Genomic DNA, 24,538 nt, shown 5'->3' on the forward strand with positions numbered 1-24,538 from the left:
ATTTAAATGTTAATCACATCTTAAAAATATTTGCACAGCAGCATCTAGATTGGTGTTTGACCAAACAGCTGAGCACCGTGGCCCAGTCAAGTTGACAACTAAAAATCGTCATAGACCTTCCAAGGATTTCATTTAAATCACCAGAATGTTTTGGGACAGGAGCTACAAATGGCCCAGAATCCCAGTGGTTCTTCCCATATTATTGGGGGAAGGTTTAGCTGTAACAGATACTGAAGTGGACACTTAGGTATTGGTGCCGTAACATCTCTGTTTTTGTGCCGTGACGCCATAGGCTGGAGTGGGAAGAACTTCCTGGCCTTAGGGGTCAGGAGATCCAGCTTGGAAGCTGAGCTCAGTTACTTCTCTAGAGGATAGGTCTGTTATTAGACGGAATCAGGAAAAAAAAGATTAAAGATAAAATTTTAAAATTTAAAAACAAGATTGAATCATAGCTATCATGTACCTTGGCACTTACATGTGGTTCAAACTAACATCATCTCCATTTACAGCGGGTGGGGAGAGGTGAGACTGAGGTGCAGGAATATCAGAACCTGGGCCAAGGTTTCATAGCAGAGCTGGAATTTGAACCCTAGCAGTCTTGCTTCATATCTGTGTTTCCGATGCTACGCTGCGGTTAGTTACTAATAGAATCACCATATAGCATGAAGAAATGCTGAAGCAGTACTCAAATACAAAAGGAAGATATGTTCTAATAATCTGAACAAGATACTTTTGAAATATTTGTGTGTGTGTATGTGCACGCGCACGCGTGCACTGAGAGGTCCAGCGGAATATATGTATCTAACTCTACTCTGGTTGTTTTGGGAGGGAGGCATGTGGGGGTTATAGGGTAGTCGGGAGGGACTTTAATTTTCAATTCCATATACTATAGGGTCACTTGAATATTGCCAGAGAGGATATACTTTACAAATGTACAAACCAACGATTTGAAAAATATATAGAGAGAGAGGGATTTTACTTAATCCTTTGCTTAAAACTTTATACGGATTAAAAAAGAAAAGGTTCTCTAGCAAAAATTTTTCAGTTTAGTTAAAAATATTTTTAGGGGCTCCTGGGTGGCTTAGTTAAGCGTCTGACTCTTGATTTTGGCTCAAGTTATGATCTCAGGGTTGTATGATTAAGCCCCACATCAGTCTCCCACGGGGCATGGAGCAAGCTTAGGATTCTCTCTCTCCCTCTCTTAAAACAAAACAAAATAAAACAAAACAAAAAACAGGAAAAAAAAAAGTTTTTAAACAGGTTGCATACTGTAACTCAGTGTTTGTCAAATATGGGTATGAATGAATATACACTATATATAGTAACAACTGCTTTCAACGTAACAGTGGTTTCATTTGAGTAGATTCAAATTTTTACAACAAACTATTATTGCTTTAGAAATTAAAATATGTTTAATTATTAAAACATGAGTAAGACCCGTGGTTTCTTTTTTATTTTTATTGGGGGGGGGGGGGGGAGAAAGGAGACAAAGTGTATCTATTTAATTCATACATTGTCATAGAAAATACAGTTCTGCAAAAGGAACCTATTTCAAATGGAAGCACTCCCACTAGGAAAGACCATTGGTAATATTTTAGGCTAAAGTAGAATCTAAGTTGAGCTCTTAGCTAAGGATCTGTCGAATCAGATCATTGGCACTCTATTTCCTTGTGTTTTTTAGATTGTGGTAAGAACATTTAAACATGAGATGTTCCGGATAACAAATTTTCAAGTGTGCAGTACAGTATTATTTAACGATCGGGACTACATTCCACAGCAGGATTCTAGAACTTGTTCAGTTTGTGTAACTGAAACTGAACAGCTCCCATCTCTGCCCGCTCCCCAGCCCTTGGCAACCACCATTCCACTCTCTGCTTCTAAGAGTTTTACTTTTTTAGAGACCTCATAGAAGTGAAATCCTGTCCTTTTGTGGCTGGCTTATGTCACTTAGCTTAATGTCCTGCGGGTCTGTCCATGTTGTTGCCCAGGGAAGGGCATCCTTCTTTTTTTAAGTTTAAATAATATTCCTTTGTACATTTATACCATATTGTCTTCATCCATTTACCCATCAGTGGACACTTAATTTGTTTTCATACCTTGGGTATTTCAGTGAATAATGCCATAATGAACATGGGAGTACAGGTATTTCTTGGAGACTCTGATCTCAGTTCTTTTGGTTATGTACTCAGAAGTGGGATCTCTGGATTACAGGATAGTTCTATTTTAATTTTTTAAGGAACTGCCGTACAATTTTCCATAGCAGCTGCACCATATTACACTCCCACCAAGAGTATACAGTGATTCCAGTTTCTCTACATCTATTCCAACACTTGTTATTTTTTGTTTGTTTGGTGTTTTGGTTGTTTTTTTGTTGTTGGTGGTGGTGGTGGTGGTTTTTGTAATAGTCATCCTCACAGGTATGAGGTGAGATCTCACTGTGGTTTGGATTTGTATGTCCCTGGTGATTAGTGATATTGAACACCTTTTCATACACTTGCTGGCCATTTGCCTTTGGAGAAATGTCCATGTAAGTCCTCTGCCCAGGATTAAATCAGATTATTTGTTTTTTGCTACTGAGTTATAGAAGTTCCTTATATTTTAGATATTAACCTGTTATCAAATATGGGGTTCTCAAATATTTTTCCGTATTTTGTAATTTGCTTTTTCCTTTTGTTGATTGTGACCTTTGCTGTGCAGAAGCTTTTTATTTTTCTATTTTATTTTTTTAAGATTTTATTTATTTATTTGTCAGAGAGAGAGAGAGAGAACGAGCACAAACAGGGGAGCAGCAGGCAGAGGGAGAAGCAGGCTCGCCGGTGAGCAAGGAGCCCGATATGGGGCTCAATCCCATAATCCCCAGGATCATGACCTGAGCTGAAGGCAGTCTCTTAACTGACTGAACCACCCAGGTGTGCTTTTTAGGGTGCAGAAGTTTTTAGAGTGATATAGTCCCACTCACCTATTTTTACTTTTGTTGTTGTGCTTTTGGTGTCATATCCAAGAAATCATCGCCAAGTCCAATGTCAAGATTTCCCCTTATTTATAACACATTTCTTCTAGGAGTTTTATAGTCTCAGGTCTTGCGTATGTCTTTGATCCATTTTGAGTTGATCTTCTTATGCACGGTGCAGGACGAAGGTCCAATTTCATTCTTTTGCCTGTGGGTGTCCAGCTTCCCAGCGCCATTTGTCGAAGAGACTGTCCTTTTCCCATTGTGTGTTCTTGGCTTACTTGTGGAAGGTCCATTGACAGCATATGTGTGGGTCTATTTCTAGGCTTTCTGTCCTCTTCCATTTGTCTGTGTATCTGTCTTTATGCCAGTACCATACTGTTCTGATTGCTGAAGCTTTGTAAAATATTTTGAAGTCAGGAAGTAAGATGCCTCCAGTCTTGTTCTTTTTTTTTTTTTTTTTTTTTTTTGACAGAGAGATCACAAGCAGGCAGAGAGGCAGGCAGAGAGAGAGGAGGAAGCAGGCTCCCCGAGAGAGCAGAGAGCCCGATGCGGGGCTCGATCCCAGGACTCCGAGATCATGACCCGAGCCGAAGGCAGCGGCTTAACCCACTGAGCCACCCAGGCGCCCCTCCAGTCTTGTTCTTTCTCAAGATTATTTTTGGCTGTTTTTGTTGGTTCCACGTGAATTTTGGAATTTTGTTTTTTCTATTCCTGTTTTAAAAGTGCCATTGGAGTTACTTCCAAATTGCTCAGAATAACTCACCCACGTGTTTACTAACTTGTCCAGTCTGTCAGCAGATCCGCAGCAGACCTCACCTGCAAGCAGGTAGGTAGGTAACCACACCAATGGCTGCTGTCCACTGCTTTCAAGCTCAGAGTTGGAGTTTGGTTTTCTTCGGGAATTCCCCTTGGTCTTTGAGGCCAGAGTGATGACACGAAAGAGCCAGCTGTCTCGGTGACTGGCGTGGGATAGAGACCTGTTTGTGAGAGGCACGTAGAGCTCTTTGTCTTATGGCTTCCCTCTGTCTTTCGAAACAACTTACTCTCCCTTCTCCGACGTACTCTAGTTTATCTGTAAATAATCTCTTCGGATTCTTATATGGTCAGATCACTTAGTAGGAGATGTTTCTCATTTCCTTACCTTTGCTTTTTATGACTAGTACTTTCTTCTGTGAAACAATTAACATCAGTTAATACTGGCATTATTTGCTTACTTGTGTTTGGAATTTTTGTGTTTCTTTCAGAATTGGCACCCTCTTTTTTTCTTTTAATTGTATTTAATTTTATTTTTTTCCACTCTTCCAAAATTCATTGTTTATGCACCACACCCCATGCTCTGTGCAGTACCTGCCCTCCTTAATACCCACCACCAAGCTCACCCAACCCCCACCCCCCTCCCCTCCAAAACCCTCAGTTTGTTTCTCAAAGTCCACAGTCTCCTGGTTTGTCATTGGCACCCCCTTAAGGTGACTAATGAAACTTTGCACAGGCAAAATATTCTTCAACAAATGAAGTGAATTGTTCTTAACTGTTTTTTCCTCCTTGTATCACTCAACAATTACGTATTGATCATGTGTTATGTGCCAAATTCGGTACTAGGTACGGGAGATTCAGCTGTGACCAAACCAGCTGATACTTCTTTCCCCATGCATAGATCACCCCTAACGTTCTAGGGCATGGACCCATCAAGTGCAGAAGCCAATGTCACCGCTAACCTAAATGTCACAAACGTAAATATGTCATGAGATGATTCTCCCTTAAGTTAATATGTGCACAGGCTTGCGATGTCATCTGATAAATTCTGTCTAATAAATATTATTTTTCTTCTGGCTTGAATTTCTGTATGAGTCAAAGCTATGCTTTTTGTTTCTAATCAGGAAGCACGTTTGCAAAGAAAATACCATATTTCTTATGATATTTTGGGCTCCAGTATGTGCCAACCACATTGTGATTTTTTTTTTTAAGAATAGTGGTATTTCTGTATTTTAAAACTAAGCTGAAATGCGCTTTTTCCTGCCTCGCCTATAAATAAGTTCAGAGATTCTAAAGCAACAAATGTCATGTCTGATGTTCTTTGTAGGATTTACTAGTATCTTTCTCCTAACTATAGAGTTCATTGCTTAGCTCAGAATTTCTCCCTAAAACTATCCTGTCTCTGGAGCCACATTTCTGGAATCTTAAAGGATCAAACTAGCCCAAATCCATTCTTTAGGAGGTAGACTTGGTGTACTTGTAACAACTTAGATCATTAATGCAGCAGATACAATGTGTTGTTAGATCACTCCCCAAAAGTAAGTAAGTACACAGAGTTGGGATTTTTTTGTAGCACAAATATGACACCTCTGCTTTACCCACCCCTACTCCCTTAAACGTCCTAAGACGTTAATGATGCCAATGGGCATGACGTTTCAGTAAGTTTAAAAAAAAAATCTTTATGGAGTTGAATTCTTTTACTTAAAACCTTCATTTTTAAAAACTCAGTGGCATGAAATGTATTGCTTCTTCTTCTTCTTCTTCTTCTTTTTTTTTTTTTTTAAAGATTTCATTTATTTGACAGACAGAGACCACAAGTAGGCAGAGAGGCAGGCAGAGAGAGAGGAGGAAGCAGGCTCCCTGCTGAGCGGAGAGCCCGATGCGGGACTCGATCCCAGGACCCTGAGATCATGACCTGAGCCGAAGGCAGAGGCTTAACCCACTGAGACACCCAGGTGCCCCAGAAATGTATTGCTTCTATGAATGATTTTCACATAACATAATGATTTAAAAAAAAAAAAAAAACAAGGAGAGTTAAGTTTGATTAGCTGATCCTCAAAAATCCACTTACCATTTAAGATCATCTTATGTCTGAGTTTCATTTCAGTTGTGATGTATACAAATATGTACATTCTGGTGTAGCAAATTATCTGAAATAGGGTTCTAACCAACTTTAATTTTTTTTTAATTAAGGTAATACAAAGTATTTAGTGACTTAACATTTATGTAGTTTCCTGAATTGAGAAAATCTCAAAAGTGATGCTTTCCTCTTCATTTTCTTAGGAGTGTAATTTGCAAAGCAGAATGTTTTAATTTTGGTCGAGTCAGATTTCTCCACTTTAATTTTATATTTAGTGCTTTTCGTGTCCTAAGTAATCTTTACTTACCGTAACCAAGATTATAAGGATGCTCCCCATTCCATTCCATTGATCTGTCTGTCTCTCAGCACCAAACTGTGTTGATTCTATAGTTAATATATATATTAAGTCTTAATATCAGATAAAGTGATATTTCTACTTTAGTCTTCTCTTTCCAGATTGTATTAACTATTCTCGGTCCTCTGCATTTCCATATACATTTTAGAATAAGCTTAACTTTGTCTCAGAATAAAAGACCCTTATGGTGGATTTTGAAAAGAACTGCATTTGATCTATAGATCAACTTGGAGAGAATTAATGTCTTTGCTATGTTGATTCTGCCAGTGTATGAATACCATGATTCTCCATGTATTTAGGTGCTCTTTTATTTCTTCTGTCAGTATTTAATAATTTTCAGCATTCAGATCCTTATTTTGTTAAATTTACACCCAAATATTTCCCTTTCTTTGTGACTATATATTATTATATTTTTAAATTCCAATTTCCATGTGTTCATTATTAGTGTGTGGAAATGTGATTTATTTTTGTGTTTTGATCTAATGTGCTTGCAACCTTGCTGAACTTGCTTAAGAGTCTAGGAGTATATTTTATGAATTCCTTGTATTTTCTATGTAGACAATCATATCATGCTGTCTGAAAGTACAAATAGTTTTACTTCTCCCCCTTCCACACTGTATGCCTTTTATTTCTTTTTCTTGCCTTAGTGCACTGGTTAAAACTTCAAGTTTTGTTGCTTACGGTGGTGATAGTAAATATTACTTTAAAGTGTTATGTTAGCAGTAGGATTTTTTGGTTTTTGGTTTTGGGGTTTTTTTTTTAAGATTCTAATTACAAATTGTGGAAGAGTCCCCTCTGTTCCTAGTTTGCTGAGACTTTTTATCGTGAATGGATGTTGTATTTTGTCAAATGTTTTTCCTGAGTCCACTGATACCATACAATTTTTTTTCATTCACCTTTTGAAATGGTGGATGAAATTGATTTTCAAATATTAAACCAGCCTTACGTACCCAGAATAACTCCCATTTGATCATGGTGTATTGTTCTTTTTCTACATTTCTGTATTAATTTAGTTGAGGATTACTTTGTTGAGGATTTTTGTATCCGTGTTCTTGAGAGATCTGGTCGGTAGTTTTCTAGATTTGTACTCTTTGGCTTCAGAGTCAGAGTAAGACTGTCCTCATAAAATGAGTTGGGAAGTGTTCCTCCTCTTCTATTTTTCTGCAAGAGATTGTGTAAAAATTCCTCTTAGCTCTTCTTTAAATGTTTGATAGAATGCTCCAGTGAAATCATCTGAGCCTGGAAATTTCTTTTTTAATTACATAATCAGTTTCTTTAACAGTTATAAGACTATTCAGGCTGGATATTTCATCTTGATTGAGTGTTGGTTGGTAGTTTGTAGTTTTCAAGGAATTCATCTATTCTCAGTTCACAAATTTATGATTATGAAGTTGTTCATAATATTCTTTTCTTTTTAAAGGATTCAGGATCTGTCGTGACATCACTTGCTTCATTTCTTTCCCTCTGTTTATCTTTGTCAGTCTTGCTGAAGATGTATCGATTTTATTGATCTTTTTAGTCCTAGTAAAATATTCAATTTCGTTGATTTCTTTATTATTTCTTCCCTCTGCTTTCTTCGAGTTTACTTTGCCTTTTGGGGAGGTGGGGAGGGGGTTAGAGTAGAAGCTCAGATTATTGACTTGAGACCTTTCCTTCTTTTTAACAAGCATTTAAGCACTCTAAATTTCTCTCTCAGCACTGTTTTACTATGTCTTAAAATTTTTGATATGTTGTATTTTCATTTTCATTCAGTTCATGTAAGTTTTTATATCCTTTAAGACTGCCTCTTTAATCCATGGGAAAGTAGTCATTTGACCCAAGAGTCAGAGGAGGTCAAAGAACTGTGTTATTTTATTTCTACATTTGGAGATTTTCCTGTGGTCTTTCTGTTACGGATTTCTAATTTGATTCCATTATGAACAGAGAATATGCTCTATGATTTTTACTTACTTTAGACTTTCTGCATAAATTGTTTTTCCTTCTCTGACTTCCTGATGGAAGCTTAGGTTATTGATTTTAGAGCTTTCTTCTTTTCTGATACATGTGTTTCATTTGCTGCAAACTTCCCTTTAATACTGCTTCTGCTGCATACCACAATTTTTTGATCAGTTGTATTTCATTTTCACTCAATTCAAAATATTCTTCTAAAGATTATTTTATTTTTTGAGAGAGAGAGCACAAGCTGGGAGAGGGGCAGAGGGAGAGCTAGAAGTTCAAGCAGACTACACAGGACTCAATCCCATGACCCTGAGATCATGACTTGAGCCGAAATTAAGAATTGGACACTTAATTAACTGAGCCGCCCAGGTGCCCCTCAGTTCAAAACATTTTAGTTTCTCTGGAAACCTGTTCTTTCACCCCTGTATTTTTTAGAATTTAATCATTTAATTTTCAAATATTTGGGGATTTTCCACCTGTCTTTCTATTATTTATTTCTAAATTCAATTCCAGTAGTGGTCTGAGAACAACATTTGTATGATTTCTCTTCCTTTAAATTTTTTATGCTGTGATTTTATGTCCTAGAGTGTGGTCTGTTTTGCTGAATAATATTACACATGAGCTTGAGAAGAATGTGTTATTTCTCTGTTGTTGGATAGAGTAAATGTCAGGTCCAGTTGATTAATGATGTTGAGTTCAACTGTATTTTCCCTTATTTTTTCTTCTTTCTAGATATATCAATTACTTAAAGAGGGGTGTTGAAATCTCCAGCTCAAATACTGTGTCTGTTTCTTCTTACAGTTCTATCATTTTGTGCCTCAAATGTTTTGATGCTCTGTTATTAGGTTCACACACATTTCACATTGTTATATCTTTTTGGAGAATTAACACCTGTATTGTGATGTCATGCCCCTCCTTATGTCTGATACTTTTCCTTGTCCTGAAGTCCACTTCATCTGAAATTTATAAAACTATTCCATCTTTCTTTAATTAGTGTTAACATGCTTTATTTAACATTAGTGTTAACATGCTTTATACTTCCCCCTCCCTTTACTCTTAACCTGTCCGCATCGATATGTTTAACGTGGGTTTCTTGTACACAGCATATAGTTGGATCTCATTTTTCATCTACTGATGTATTTTCTTTTAATTGGTATAGTTAGACAATTCAAATTTAAACTAAATTTAAAGATTTAGTTGGTTTAATATCTACTGTATTTGTAATTATTTTCTATTTTTTATATTTGTTTTTCCTTTCTCCACCCCACCCCCCAATTTTCTGCCTACTCTGGTTTTAATTGAGCATTTTACATGATTCCATTTTATCTCCTCTCTTAGCATACCAATTCTACTCCTTTTTCAAAAATGTACAGTGCTTTCCTTAGAGTTTGCAATATACATTTTTTTCACGAAAGCCCATCTTCAAAGGATACTATATTCCTCAATGTGTAGTACAGGTGTCTTGTAACAGAATATTCCGCATTCCTCTCCATCCTTTAGGAAATTGCTGTTGTACATGTCACTATCCGTCTGTGGTACTCATACTATATGTTGCTACCCTTATTACTTTAAGCGAATTATACTTTAGATAGTTAGAAATTAGAAAAAGTATTTTATGTTACCTTTATTTATTCCTTCTCTAGTAGGCTTCCTGGTTTTTTTAGATCTGAGTTCTGACATATATTCTTTTCCTTCTCACCAAAGAACTCTTTCCAACCTTTCTTGCAAGGCGAGTCCATCTGGCAGTGAATTTTCCTCAGTTATCAGTTTGTCTGAAAAACTCTTTATACTCCTTTCTTTTGAAGGATAATTTTACTGGGTATAGGATTCTAAGTTAGTGATTTTTTTTTTCTTTGAGCATACTAAATATTTTACCATTCTTTTCTTGTTTGCTTGAAATAAATCCACTGTAGTTCATATGCTTGTTCTTCCATAGGTAAGGATAATTTTATTGGGTATAGAATTCTAAGGTAGTTTTTTTTTTTTAGCACACTAATTATTTTATTCCACTCTTTTCTTGCTTGCATGGTTTCCAATAAGGCCTCTGTAGTTCATATACTTGTCCTTCCATAGATAAGGGTTTTTTTTTTCCTCCTCTGATTTTTTGAAAATGTCCTTTTTCTTTTTTTTTTTTTTTTCTAGTTTGACTATTATATGCCTATGTGTTGTTTGGGGGTTATTTTGTTTTGTTTTTGATATTTATCCTGCTTGGTGCTGTTACACTACTGGCTCCGTAACACATTTTGTGACGTTCTTCACCATCACTAGTTAAATTTCTTTTCGTTTCTCTCCTTCTTCTCCTCTGGGATGATAATTATGCAAATGTTGCACCTTTAGAAACTGTCCCCCAGATCATGGATTTTCTGTTCTACGTTTCAGAATTCCCTGTTAATATTAACATCTGTGTCATATCTGGTTCTGGTTCTGAAGTTTTCTTTGTCTATTCAACATGTGCTTTTTCTTGCCTTATGTCATGTCTGTAATTTTTTGTCGAAAGTGAGACATGTTGTATTGGGTAAAAAGAACTGAGGTAAATAGCCATTTAGTGTAAAATTTTATGTTAACCAAGCTCGGAGTTGTACTGTCTTATATTTGCTGAAGGTGTAGGTGCCAGAGGCTTCAAATGCAGATTCTTTCAATGTCCTTGTTTTAGTCTCCTCGCTTGACTTTGGGCTTCCCTGTGTAGTCCTCCTGAGAGAGTCAGCATCTTGCACTTGTTTTATCTGTAATCCACTGTTCTTATGCTGGGAACCAGTTGCTCCAGTGCTAAGGTGTGAGGTAAAGAAGTGTTCTGAAATTTTATGATTATATCTCAATATCCTAGTGGGCCTGTATATCTGGGCTGTGACTTTCACAAGCCTCTCTTGTGTCTCATAACTTGCTTTCCCCCCTTAGGTGAAGTGGGTAGACTAGAGGGGGCTAGAGTGAGAACAGTGCCCTTCTTCAGCTGGGAAAAGGCTCTGATAGACTCTTTTCCTCTGGAGAGCTGTCCTTTGTTCTGGAATGCTCTGGGCGTGTTACACAATAACCGCTTCTTTCCTCTCCCTGACTGAGCTGCAGGGGGAATTTTTTTTTTTTTTTTTAATTTTTACCATGACAGCCTATAGGGTTTCTATAGGTAAAACCCAGGAATGTGTGGGACAATGCTAAGACTACAGCTCCAAGACTATATGATTCCCAGGCTAGTCTAAACTCAGCCACCAGCAGTTCTAGTGTGTTCTGTCCAGGTGAGCAGATCTCAGCTGTGACTCTGCAGATTCACTGGTCTCTCTAGACTTTGAGGTTGTTCTTTGCCCTACACCCTCAATTCCCTGGTGGCTGGAAGAAAAGTTGTTGATTTTCAATTTGTTCTGTTTGTTCCTGTATGAACAGGAGTGACGATTGCTACACTCTTTATCAGGGATGAAACTACATGGGTCCTCTGTATAATTTTAGTTCTTTCCAATTTGTTGAATTATGTTTTAGAGTCAAGGATAGAGTCTATCCTGGTGAATGTTCCATGGACATATGGGCGGGGGGAGTGTATTCTGCTGTTGTTGGGCGGAGTGTTCTATATACGTCGGTTAGATTCTTTGGTTCAATTGAGTTGTTTGGTTTTTCTGATTTTCTGTCTTTGCTGTCTTTGCTGATTTTCTGTCTACTAGTTCTGTCAGTTGCTGAGAATGGGATATTGAAGTTTGCACTCTAATTGTGGATTTGTCTATTTCTCCTCCCAGTGCTGTTATTTTTAAAACCACTTTAATGAGATGATTCACATATCATACAATTCACCTGCTTAAAGTATACAACTCAGCAGTTTTCACTATATTCATGGATATGTGCAGCCAGCACCGCAGTCCATTGTAAATTATTTTTCTCACCCTGTAAAAACCTTGTACCCTTGAGCTATCACTCTGTATTCCCCCTTACCCAGCATGAAGCAACTACTTACTTTGCCTCTACCGATCTCTCTGTCCTGGTCCTTTGGCTAGAGGGAGCAGGCTTTTCTTGGAGATTTTTTTTTTTCCCCTGTGCCTGTTGGTGGTTCTGGATTTCTACAAGCATCCTATCTAGCTAAAGGAGAGGTAATAAGAAAACCTAGGGAACTCGCCACTGCTGTTTCCTCTCAGGTCCCAAGGTTCCTAAGCTGTCCACCTTTTTTCTATTCTTCAGACCCTCCCTACACTTGTTTGTTGTGTTATGGCTGGTTCATTGTGTTTTAACATAAGAGGAAGGACCTGAAAGGACTGAACTCCTCCATCTTGGCAGAACCAAAAATCTCCACCCAAATACATTTTGCCCCGAAAATCCAAAGGGACCACAGTATGTATCTATTTCTTCATAAATGTCACTCTTCTGAAACTTTACCAATGCAGCAAACCCCTGCCTTTTCAGAGAATTTGGAGGATTTCTCTCTCACCTCTAGTAGGCGTGTGTCCTATTAAGTATCAAGTGTGTGTGCTGCTTCCCCTCATCGATGTGTACTTTTGGGTCTTGGTGAAGGAAGTGCCTTCCTGGCTCTCCCAAAGGTCCTCAGGAGGTGGCTGAGCAAGTTGCACCACATTGAACCCCCTTCAAAGTCCCCATTTCTCTAGAGCTTTGATCTCTTCCCTCTAGAGTATGCAGTGGGAGTTTCGGCATCGCTGCCCCTTGACTGTAGGCCTTTACTGACTCAGGGCCTGTGTCAACCATTACAGGTGCTCGGGCTAACACGTTAAATCCTGAGGCCTATGTGAACACTCTCGTTGGCCTGATCCAACCTTAGATTTAGTCTTGCTGGCGAATTTACTTAGAATCCATTTGCATGCTTGCTTCTCAGGCTCCTGCTAATAAAATTTGGCAAGATCCTGCAACTTCGTGTATGTTCTCTCCCCCATTAGCAGCCTTGCAGTGAATTCTCTAGATCGTGCTGGGATTTTACACCCTTTGTGGCCCCAGAGACAGTGACTGCTGGTGGTGGTGGGTTCTGAAGAGACTAGGCGTTTCCTTTTAAGGTGACCACCCCTCCCCCCCAGGATGAAGTCAGTGAAATGTTAGGCAAGGAAATACTCGTTGTGTCAGAGGGTAAGAAAGGCTGTTTCTGATGTGAAGAAATGTTTGGAGATATTAGAAGTTCAAGGTTCTCAGCTTTGTGTCTGAACAGAGGCTTCAATTTCAAGTCTCACAGTCCTACCCCTTCCCAGCAAACACCTTTACCTTAGTATAAGAGACTCTGCATAAATGTACTCTTGCCCGGGTGGCATGGGTTCTGCACCCTGTAAGTTCAGGCTTCAGATATGTCCTTCCTGTAGCTTCACAGAATAAGAATTCCTTTAGAGCCAACAGAAATGTTGATTCCCCACCTATGCCTTGAGTTGAGAGTTCAAGGCACGTGCTTAATTTGGGGTGGGGCTGGAGATGGGGAGTGGGGAGCAATCATCTCTTTAGCCATCACAAGAAGCCATCTCATGCACAATCTCTGAACTCACTAGGATGCCACAGCCACTTGACCTCCCAGCGCCTTAACCTGCCTTGGCAGTCTCCTTGAGTGATACTTTTGAGTGCTCGTGATGCCACACCACACTGCATATTAGCAGTGTCCCATTTTTCCCTAGTAAGAAGGCTCTTCATGCACTGGTCAACCCAATTCCAGAATTCCATCTGGATGGGCTGTTTTCTTAGGCCCCTTCTTGTAACACTTACTAAATCAGTTGGGAAACTGGCTGGAAAACACACATTAAGAGGATTTTGAAGAGAAATGAATGGAGAGAGACTATTTGCAGAAGTTGAGGCAGAATTCAGAGCACCCACAAGGATGATAAAACCCCTGGAAACTTAACAACAGTAGGAAACTCTACCATCCTTATCCTTTAGGCCTGAAGGACAAGGGGGATCTGGAAGCTGCTAAGAACCAGAGCCAACAGAAGGGCTGCCCAGTAGGAGCTCTAGTCAGAGAGGTAGAGGTGGAGTATAAATACTCAATCTTAACACAAAATCAAAGAAAAAAACAGCAAAAATGGTCACAATCAAATTTTCCAGTACTCTGGAAATTAACAAAAGTCTTACAGCAATCTGGTGTGCATTTACACACGAAAAGTGGCTGAAGCTCACAACAGAGATCTTTGTGATGTGATAAAGTATCCTAGCCCCATCTTGTAGTCTTAACCTTGAAAATCAAGAATCTCCAATGACAGGTAAAACCAGCATTCTGACAACAACTGAAAAGGGGTGGAAGGGAGCTAGGGCTTCTTCAAAGGTCCATGGCCAGAGAGCACTGTCATTGTCCTGATTTGGTGGTTTGCTGACAGCCTATCTTTTTTTTTTTACTTCAGTCAAAGCTCACCAAAGCAAAAAGCCTCTTCCCTGGGGGTGTTTGTCAATAATTGTCAAACCAATTAGAGGCAACTGCTTAATGTCACAGCTGTCTGAGTCAGTGAAAAACTGTTGGGGCCAACAGTAGACTAACCATAAGGCTGAAAAGGGGAATTGGGGAAATAAGGTTTCCGGTGGGGCTTTAAGAAGCACTCACATATCTCTGGGAATCTGTTTGGCCACATGCATGCATAGGGACGTAAACTCACTCAGAAAAGACCTGGAAGGCCCTGAGCTCTGGCTGATTTTTGAGGCCCTTTGCAAGCAGGAAGCAAAAGCTGAGGCGGAGTGGGCATTACCTGTCTGAGTGTTGAAGTGTTACTGGACTATAAGAAGGGCCACCTAGGGTAGCCTTATCCTCCGGTCAGCCAAACCTAGCTGGAAACCAGTTGGTAAGGGAATCCAGATCTGATCCAGAAATGTAAGACAAAAGTATCCACAGAGGTAGGTCTGGCTCTTGCCTCCAAGGCATTTACCAATCAAGATGAAAATGGTAACAAAGTTTCTTTTGGAAGACTGTCAGAGCCCAGGGAAGAGTAAATAAAAACTTACAGGGAAACAAAATGACCAGTGGATGCCCAATACTCGGTGGGGAGCGGTTTGAAGAGGGTGGTGGCAGTTGGTTGCAAAGGAAGACAAGAAACTTTGGAGAATAAAAAAATATTTCATTTATTGATTTTGGTGTTAAATAATTGTATTCAAATCTCATTCAACTGTGTACTTAAGGCAGGTGAATTTTCTTGTATGTTTGTATGTCAATATACCTCAATTAACTAGACTTGAAAAAGAGGAAGAAAAGAAAAATATTCAACTTTTCTCTCTCCCTGCCCTTCATTGTCCTGCTGTGCCTCTGCCTACCTAATTCAGTCCAAAAACCAGCCATCAGGCAGCTTTGGTGGTAGGGTCTGTGGAGGCGACCTTCTTGGGCAACAGAGAAAAGCAAAGACTGGATTAGGGGGTTGGGAAACAGAAGATAATCAGCACAGCAGGTCTTGTAGAAACAACAGTAAATTATTCTCTCCTCACCGGAGGATAGCGCTGCTGGTGGGAAAACCAGGCCTCTCATAGCTGGAGCTGTCCAGAGTGGGTCAGAGGGCTCCTGACTCAGTATGGTAAGGTGCCAGATGGGAGTCCGAGATCTGATTCCTCCGCTCTGCGGGAAGAAGCCCCTCCAATTTTTTTTTTTTTTTTTTTAAAGATTTTATTTATTTGACAGAGAGAGATCACAAGTAGACGGAGAGGCAGGCAGAGAGAGAGAGAGAGGGAAGCAGGCACCCTGCTGAGCAGAGAGCCCGATGCGGGACTCGATCCCAGGATCCTGAGATCATGACCTGAGCCGAAGGCAGCGGCTTAATCCACTGAGCCACCCAGGCGCCCGCCCCTCCAATTTTCTTACGGAGTTTCTGAAATTACCTCTTCAAACAATCCTGTGTGAATACACGTGTAGGATAAAGTCCTTATCCCTTTTTTTTTTTAATTTCTTCAATAATATTAAGTGTTCTAGTTAAATTGGTGATGTGTTCTGTGATGTGATTTTTATTTTTTATTTATTTTTTTAAAAGATTTTATTTATTTATTTGACAGAGAGATCACAAGTAGGCAGAGAGGCAGGCAGAGAGAGAGAGAAGGGAAGCAGGCTCCCCGCTGAGCAGAGAGCCCGATGCGGGACTGGATCCCAGGACCCTGAGATCATGACCTGAGCCGAAGGCAGAGGCTTTAACCCACTGAGCCACCCAGGCGCCCCTGTGACGTGATTTTTAATACTGTATTTCAAATTCTATTATTGCACTGTTGGTTCTAATAAGCAGGATTCAGACCATAACGGTGGAAAAAGCTTATTTTTTCTCTTGAGCTGCTAAACTCGGGGGATTAAATTATGTCACCTGAAAACCGCTAATAAAATGAGTGCATGCATACCTCACCTGATTCCAGAGCTCGGTTCTAAAAGGAAATGTACGTCTGTGTGGTGGCTTTTTTGGCCACGCCTCATTCTTCACTTTCACAAAGGAAAAGACAGCCCCCGATGGAAAGAACCCAGAGACTTTAATCTTGAACTCACAGTGTTCTCTCCCTTTCTTGCCCTTCCAGGAAGACAACCGTGAGCTTCGTGGCTTACTGCTGCTCCACCGAGTGTCTGCAGACTTTTGACCTACTGAGCTGATAAACACCCGAGAGCCCCAGGACCCTTGCCGGCCTGACACCGCGGCCGCCTGCAGATCGCACCCTGTTTGCGTCCAGCCTGGCGGAACAGGCCCTCACATCCTGTCCTGTGCCGTGCTGGCGGGGAGCTGCCGAACTCTCTGGAAATGTCGTGATGGAGCTTCCGAGCTGAAATGCCTTCACCCTAACCCCCCCCCCACCCCACGTTGGAATATATCGTCCCCCAAATTAAGGACCCTTTGTCTTCCGTGTTTTTCTTTTCACATGAGTGTGTCTCATAAGCAAACTATTCAGTGTGACGTGCCTCCCCAGATCTTGAAAGCCAAGTTCCTGTTGCTTGAAGAACTTTAATTTGCTAATGGAGTGAAATGAACTTTTGAACACATGTACCTTCAAGATACTTTTTTTTTTTCTTTGCCTTTCCTTTTTGTACCCAGGGAACCGTTTCCTCCCAGACATTATCCTCCATGTTTTTACCGAAGTTCTGCAAACGCTATGGCCGTCATCCTATTGAATAACAGGCACGGGGAGGGGGCCGGGGAGTGGGGTGGGGTGGGGTGGGGTGGGGGGAGCGCGCCCTAGTTGGCAGCGACGTCAGACTCCAGCGGAGGCCCTGCTAGGGTCCTAGCATACACCCTCCAGAAAGTTACAACCCGGTTTATAAGTTTTGCAGCACATTAAGAGAACTTTGTGTTTTTTTAAATGCAAAAATGCAGATGATAAATGAAATACACTCTGGTTTGAAAGGCTATTTCAAAATGATTTTTTTTTATATGAGTTTGAGGAATATTTGAGGCTTTAAAAGATCTGATCTTCTTTCCAGATTTAAGCATTTTCTGGCTAACGAGAAAGGGAGAGATAAAACATGTCAAAATATGTCCTCCAGTGCTTCTTGCTAGATGGGCTTATGATTAAATTTATATTAACTTTGAAATATTGTTGTTACATATGAAAAACGGGCCCCAGCTACTCGTGCTCCTGGGTTTTTGCCAGGTGATTCTAAGTACAACCTGTGCCCATTTATTTAAATACCTGGTGTATTAGATTCTCTTCATTTTGACCCTAGATTTCTTATGTACCTAACACACTATTGTCCAGGTACCACTGAGGAAATACAGAAAAAATTGTGGGCGCAAATTCAGCCTTGGACTTTTGGGGGGGGGACCCATAAATGGAAAGTCTGCGAGATGATTCTCTGAGAGAAGAAGTGCTCTTAATGGAAGAGCCGCATACTTGCTCTTCCTTTGGAAGGAGAGCATTTGAGTGTGGCTTTCCTGCCAGATGTTCTTCGGGTTGCTGCGATGCGATTCTTTTTTAATTTTAATTATACAGAGTTTTCTCTAGCGCAGAACTAAAAGGGGAACCAAGAAGACTTACTTGGTAGGAAAATTATTTCCAAAAAATTTCAGACTTGTCAAAAACTTGGTCTCTGGAATTTTATTAGCTGCCCTAAATCTGTAATGCTAAGCTCTCGCAGTGCTAAAAATCCTACACGGTTCCTGACGAATGTGTGATCTTTTCAGTCACACCACCTGCTGTCCGGAAAGCACACTCTCTCCCCGTGGAACGGTGAAGACAGAACGTTACCGTGTGTTCCCACTGCATTTCCACTGTTCTTCCTTCCTCTCGTCCCTTTCATAACTTGGCCTGGTCAGCCCTCACATTTCAAAGGCTTTTAGTATAATAGGAACTGAAGATCTGTATCAAAATATAACACCTTCTTTCATCCTTTGGAATAATTGAAGTTTTAGCGTAACCTCTGCATGTATATAAGTTGGCCGCAGGGAAATGCGGCAGGAAACTTCACAAATGTGATTTGGGCCCAAGTGGCTGCTGCCTCTCATTTAAGCGATGGTAAATATCTCACAGCATCATTCTATTTCGCCCTCTGCGATCCTGTGTCTTAAAACAGAGCTCTGGAAGGTGATCACCGGACGCTAGGGATGCTTGATGAGATAAGGATATGTGCTCCTTCTGTCTTGTCTTAACTTGCTGGAAATTTTACAGAGACGCTTAAGCAAGCGGAGCATCCTCTGTGCCCGTTACGAACAGTGTGCGGCCACCAATGTCTTAGGGCAGTCTCAATCCTAATCCTCAGGGCGGCCCCCAGCCTAACTGATGGGAAATGGAATTAGTAATCTGGCTTCCTTGGTGCTGTAGATGATGAAAAATTTTGTACCGCCGTCGCCGATGTCATTCTTAACACTCTGATACGCTAAAGGAACGTTGTAGACTGGAGAAAAATGGCCCACGGGTTATGTCTTTGAATGGAGTCCAGAGCTTCACAGAAAACTCTAAAGTTATTATATGTGTGTTTCCTTAAGTAATGGGTATACTAGGTAGAGAAATACTTTATGCAATTATAGGAATGCCAAAAACAAAACAAAACAAAACAAAACATAAAGTGACTTACTTGGAAACTACAGTCTGCTTGGGTAAAGTTTACCTCAGTAATCTGAGGTATGGCTCCATGCGGGGCTCAAACTCACGACCCCAGATCAAAACCTGAGTGGAGATTGAGTCAGATGCTTAACCAACTAAGCCACCCAGGGGCCCCTTCATGGTAAGTCTTTAAATCTAGGCTACCTTAATGGGTATAGGCCTTCTTATGACTTAGGGCAAAGGAGGTCACCATTTTACGTGGAGTACCCTATCAGTGTTCTTCAAAATGCCTAAGTGTTGTCATCCCCAAATCCTTGATTACGTAACATAGTGTAAATGAAATGTTGCAACTTCAGTGAATAGAATACATATTTTGAGCACACTTTAAGAACTTTTTATGATGGACAGTACACAAAAGAGCGCTGGCTGGTGGACAGTCCACTCTGGTTAATAGAGAAGAGTGATGACCTCCTTTGTTATCTGGCCCTCCTCTTCCAGAAAAGAGAGGTACACATTCAGTATCTTGGTCAACGTACTTACCACTCACTAAAACCTTCCACACTTGGCTTGTCTGGCTAACTTCACATGCATCTCACTTCTCTTCCACATTTGGGTTTATGAATTGAAATGTTTACAATCAGAAATAAAGACTTCACCATCAGTTAGCTATGAGGCTTGGCGTATGGTTTTCCCTAAAATATATACCTGTTTTGTAATCTCTGGGGACTTTTGAAAGCCGGTTTTAAAAATTATTAGGAGTAAAATTAGGTTTTTCTTTCCTGAATTGAAAAATCAGACATTTTTTATCTTTACTGCAGAAAGCTTGAAATGATGCATTACTTCAGCAGAAGTGAAAACATTTTTATTCAGGTGATTTATAAATGCAGATTCCTAACTGGGCCAACACTAATGCAACCTGATGTAATTAAATATTGAGATGTAAATTCACTTCACAGACTTGTAAACACACTCTTTTGAGGAATCTTATTTAAAAATGTAACCTTACATAACCCTGGCCATTTTACTATGCCTTATTATTTTTGTAGTTTCCACTGACTCCTGCTTACTCCTAATGAGGCCCTCCTACATTTCTCCCGGAATTTGGTGAATATCTTGCTTGCCTTCTCTTAAACAAAGGGGATTTTTTTTTTATAAAGTCTGTATTTTTGGAAAATAGCTCTATCTCTATCTACAGATCATTCAAGTCCCACTGTCCCTACCCAGAAAGCACCTCCCTGTGTCATCAGCTAATAGAGCTGAATGTAATGCCAGTGTCTCTGAAAAGGAGACTAATCATAGCTCAGTGACTGTTACCCTTGGTCAGGAAAAGAGGCTGCTTTAACAGCCTAAGATGTTCTCTTTGAAGCATGACTATATGGTCTCTTGTACTTTGCAGACAGAAAAGTACTGGCTGTCCAGTGTGGTGGCTGGGCAGAAGGTACAGCATTTAGAGATCATTTCTATATGTAATTAAGACACTTGCAAGGAATGACTAGTGGTTTTTTGTTGTTTTGTTTTGTATTTTCCCAACTCACCTTACAGTAGAGTGTAGAGTATCCTTGCTACCTGTGTTAAAGAATATCAGGTTTGGGGGTGCCTGGGTGGCTCAGTCATTAAGCATCTGCCTTTGGCTCAGGTCATGATCCCGGGGTCCTGGGATTGAGCCCCACATCAGGCTCCCTGCTCAGCGGGGAACCTGCTTCTCCCTCTCCCACTCCCCCTGCTTGTGTTCCCTCTCTCACTGTCTCTTTCTCTCAAAAAATAAAATCTTAAAATATATATATATATATATATATATATATATATATATATATATATATATATATCAGATTTTTTTTCTTATAGAATTTTTGAGACTAATAATCCATGGTCTGTCTATCTTCTATCTATCTTCCTTTTTTTTTTTTTTTGCATAATGAAAGGGTTTTTTAAAACTCTGCATCTGTCTACTGCAAAACTATGGCAACATTCACTTGGACTGTGGACATTTTCTAAAATTCATATTGTATCCACTTTGGTTCTCACAGCTATTTCTGTTTATAGAATAGTTGAGCTCGAATCATGTGGATGCCTAGAAATGTTGATGATGGTGGCTTCATTGTTTTAGCCAGATTCATTTTGTTAAAAATAAAAGGGCATTAAATGCTTAAAGCCAGCAAAAATGATGGAGTAAGGACCTCCAAAAATTCTCCCCTCCATAAAAGCAAGAAGGAAATTGTCAAAACATGTCAGAATCAACTTTTTTTTCAGAACTCTGGAAATTAACCAAAGGATTACAGCAATCCATGGAATATTTATTCAAGAGAAATAGCTGAATCTCAGTAAGAACTGTAAGCTTTGTGGCATTCTAACTTGCCCGGTTTGCATCCCACCCCTCAACTCCACTGTATCCTTGAAAACCAACAATATACAATCAATGTAGAATCACCTGCATAGAAGCTGCTGGAGGGGACAGAAGGGGGTTAGAACTCCTTCAAAGCTTCATTCCCAGGGAATTGTCATTATATAACTTGTCTGGTGACTCCCTGAAAGATCTCACTTGCAAGGTTGTCTTTATTTTGCCTGATCAAAGCTTGCTACGTGTGAAAAGCCTCTTCCACAGGGACCTTTATTTAAAAAAAAAAAAAGAAGAAGATGAGAAGCAGGGCACCTGGGTGGCTCAGTTGGTTAAGCATCTGCTGTTGGCTCAGATCATGATACCAGGATCCTGGGATTGAGCCCCACATCAGGCTCTCTGCTCAGTGGGAGCCTGCTTCTCCCTCTTCCTCTACCTGCCACGCCCCCTGCTTTTGCTCTCACGCCTGCTGTCTCTCTGTCAAATAAATAAATAAAATCTTAAAAAGAGAATACATCAGAGGCAGTTGTGGCTGCCTGAAGCAGTGGAGAGCCATAAGAGCAAATGCTAAGCTAACTAAAAACTTAAAAGGAAAAGCTAAGTAATGAGATATCCATAACAGCTTTGAAAAATCTCTGATATTCTCATGAATTTGGATGGTAATGCTCATGCATAAGCTCTGCACAAGCCAAAGATTGTATGCCTCAGGAAAGGCCTGAGAACATCCTAAATTCTCACCTGAGGTTTGAGCATCTGTACAAGCATTAAGTGAAGCCGAAGTGTACGTTCCTGGCTGAATGTTGAAGGGTGTCCCAACATGCACACAGAGCCCTTGACAAAGACTAGGAGGATTATTGGTTTCGGGTTTCAATCATTAGGTCACCACAAAACCACCTGAGTGAAACATAAGTGACCACTGCAAAGAATATAGACTTTACAGAAATGAGTCCCTATATAAACAAACCCAGCAACTTCATCAAATCCTTGGCAAAAGAGTAAGCAAATCTAATTTTCAGAGTTACCCCATTATTATTTAAAATATCCAGTTTTCCTTTAAAAAAAAAAACACGCAAAGAAACAAGAAACTATGTTCCATACACAGGGGTAAAAGTAGTTAATAAACTACCCAAAAAAGTCCAGGCATTGGACTTTGTAAACAAAAACCGTAAGTCAATGATTCTAAATATGATTAAGTAGCTCAAGTATGTAAATGATGTCTCATGAAATAGAAAATATCAATGAAAAGAGATTATAAAAAAGAACCAAACATAAATTTGGGCATTGAGATATAATAACTGAAATGAAAAATTCCTGAGAGGAGCTCAGCATCAGATTTGAGCAGGCGGAAGAAAGAATCTGCAAACTTGAATATAGGTCAATTGATATTATCCCATGTGATGAACAGAAATTTTAAAAGAATGAAGAAGGGCACCTGGGTGGCTCAGTTGGTTAAGCAGCTGCCTTCGGATCAGGTCATGATCCCAGAGTTCTAGGACTAGATCCCCTGCTGGGCTCCCTGCTCAGCAGGGAGCCTGCTTCTCCCTTTGACCCTCCCCTCTCTCATGCTGGAGAGAGAGAGAGAGAGAGAGAATGAAGAAAAATGAATGGAGCCTTATAGGCCCATGAAATACCATCAAATGTACCAACACATATAATGGGAGTCCCATCAAGGAAGAAGAGAAAGATGCAGAATATTTGAAAAAATAATGACTAAAGACTTCAAAATGTAGTGGGAAACATTAATTTACATACCCAAGAAACTCAATGAATTCCAAATAGGATAAACTCAAGAGATCCATGCGTGGACATATAATCACACTGCCGAAAGATAAAGACATGGAGAGAATCTTGAAAGTAGCAAGAGAAAAGATGTATGGGGGATTCTCATCAGAAATCATGGAGGCAGAATGCAGTGGGATGATATACTGAAAGTACTAAAGTACATGACTACCAAATAATGCTATATCTTTATTTGCTGCTATGTCAACAAAGCTATCTTTCAAAAATGGAAAAATTAAAATTAAAAAGATCAATCCACCAAGAAGTAATTATGCACATATATGCACCTAACAACAGAGCTCCAAATACATGAAGCAAAAATTGATAAAATCGAAGGGAAAAATAGACAATTCAATAATGGCATTTGGAGACTTTAGTGCCTCGTTTGCAGCAATGGAGAGAACAATTAGACAGGAAGTCAACAAAGAATTAAAAGACTTGAACAACAATTCAGCCAGGTAAGACTAACAGACATCTGTAGGGCATTATACTCAATAAGAGTAAAATGCACACTCTTTTAAAGTGCACATGGAACATTCCTTGGGGTAAATCATATGTAAGGTCATTAAACAAACTTAATACTTTTATTAGAATTTAAACTCATACAAAGTATGTTCTCTGACCACAATAGAATGGAATTAGAAATAAATAGAAGAAGGAAATTTGGGAAATTCACAAATATGTGAATATTAAACAATGCATTCCTAATTGAACCAATAGATCAAAGAAGAAATCACAAAGGAAATTAGAAAATTCCTTAAGATTAGTGAAACTAAAAATACAACATATATCAAAACATCTGGGATCTAGCTAGAGCCATACTTAAAGGGTAAAATATAGCTATAAATGCCTATGTTTACAAAACAGAGGTCTTGGAAGAATAATATAAACTGCAACCTCAAGAAACTAGAAAAAAATAGCAAACTAAACCTAAAGGAAGCAGAACAAAGGAATATTACAGATTTTAATAAAAATACATGAAATAAAGAGGAAAAAAACCAGAAAATTAAAACCTAAACTTGAATAAAAGAATAAATAAAAGAACAAAAGTTGGTTCTTAGAAAAAAAAAATCTACAAAGTAGAAATTCCCTTAAGGGCGCATGGGAGGCTCAGTTAATTAAGCATCTGACTCTTGATTTCCCTTCAAGTCAGGATCTCGGGGTCATGAGATCCAGCCCCACATCGGGTTCCGCATTCAGCAGGGAGTTTGCTTGATATTTTCTCTCTTCCTCTGCCTCTACTCTTTCTCTCACTTGTGCTCTCTCTTTCTCTCTCTCTCTCAATAAATAAATAAATAAATAAAATTTAAAAATCTTAAAAAAAAAAAAAGAAATGCCTTTAGCTAGACAAGAAAAGAAATAAAGAAGACTCCAGTTACTAAAATTAGGAATGAAAGATTACTGCCAGCCCTTTAAAAATAAAAGAATTATAAGGGAATTTGTATGCCAACAACTTAGCAAATTCAGATGAAA

General features: G+C 39.4%; 1 protein-coding gene across 3 annotated transcripts in view; it reads left to right on the plus strand.

The window, feature by feature from the left end:
- The window catches only part of LRRC28 (leucine rich repeat containing 28), a 161,257-nt gene extending 141,926 nt beyond the window's left edge, over window positions 1-19,331 (plus strand). For all 3 annotated transcript variants that reach the window (XM_047736760.1, XM_047736762.1, XM_047736761.1), the window contains one exon: window positions 16,498-19,331. In XM_047736760.1, coding sequence (XP_047592716.1) covers window positions 16,498-16,570 — 73 coding nt within the window. In that variant the 3' untranslated portion in view covers window positions 16,571-19,331. The remainder of the gene's footprint in view (window positions 1-16,497) is intronic.
- Window positions 19,332-24,538: the final 5,207 nt, after the last annotated feature.

The sequence above is a fragment of the Lutra lutra genome, chromosome 7 (assembly GCF_902655055.1).
Source record: "Lutra lutra chromosome 7, mLutLut1.2, whole genome shotgun sequence".
Classification (NCBI taxonomy): domain Eukaryota; kingdom Metazoa; phylum Chordata; class Mammalia; order Carnivora; family Mustelidae; genus Lutra; species Lutra lutra.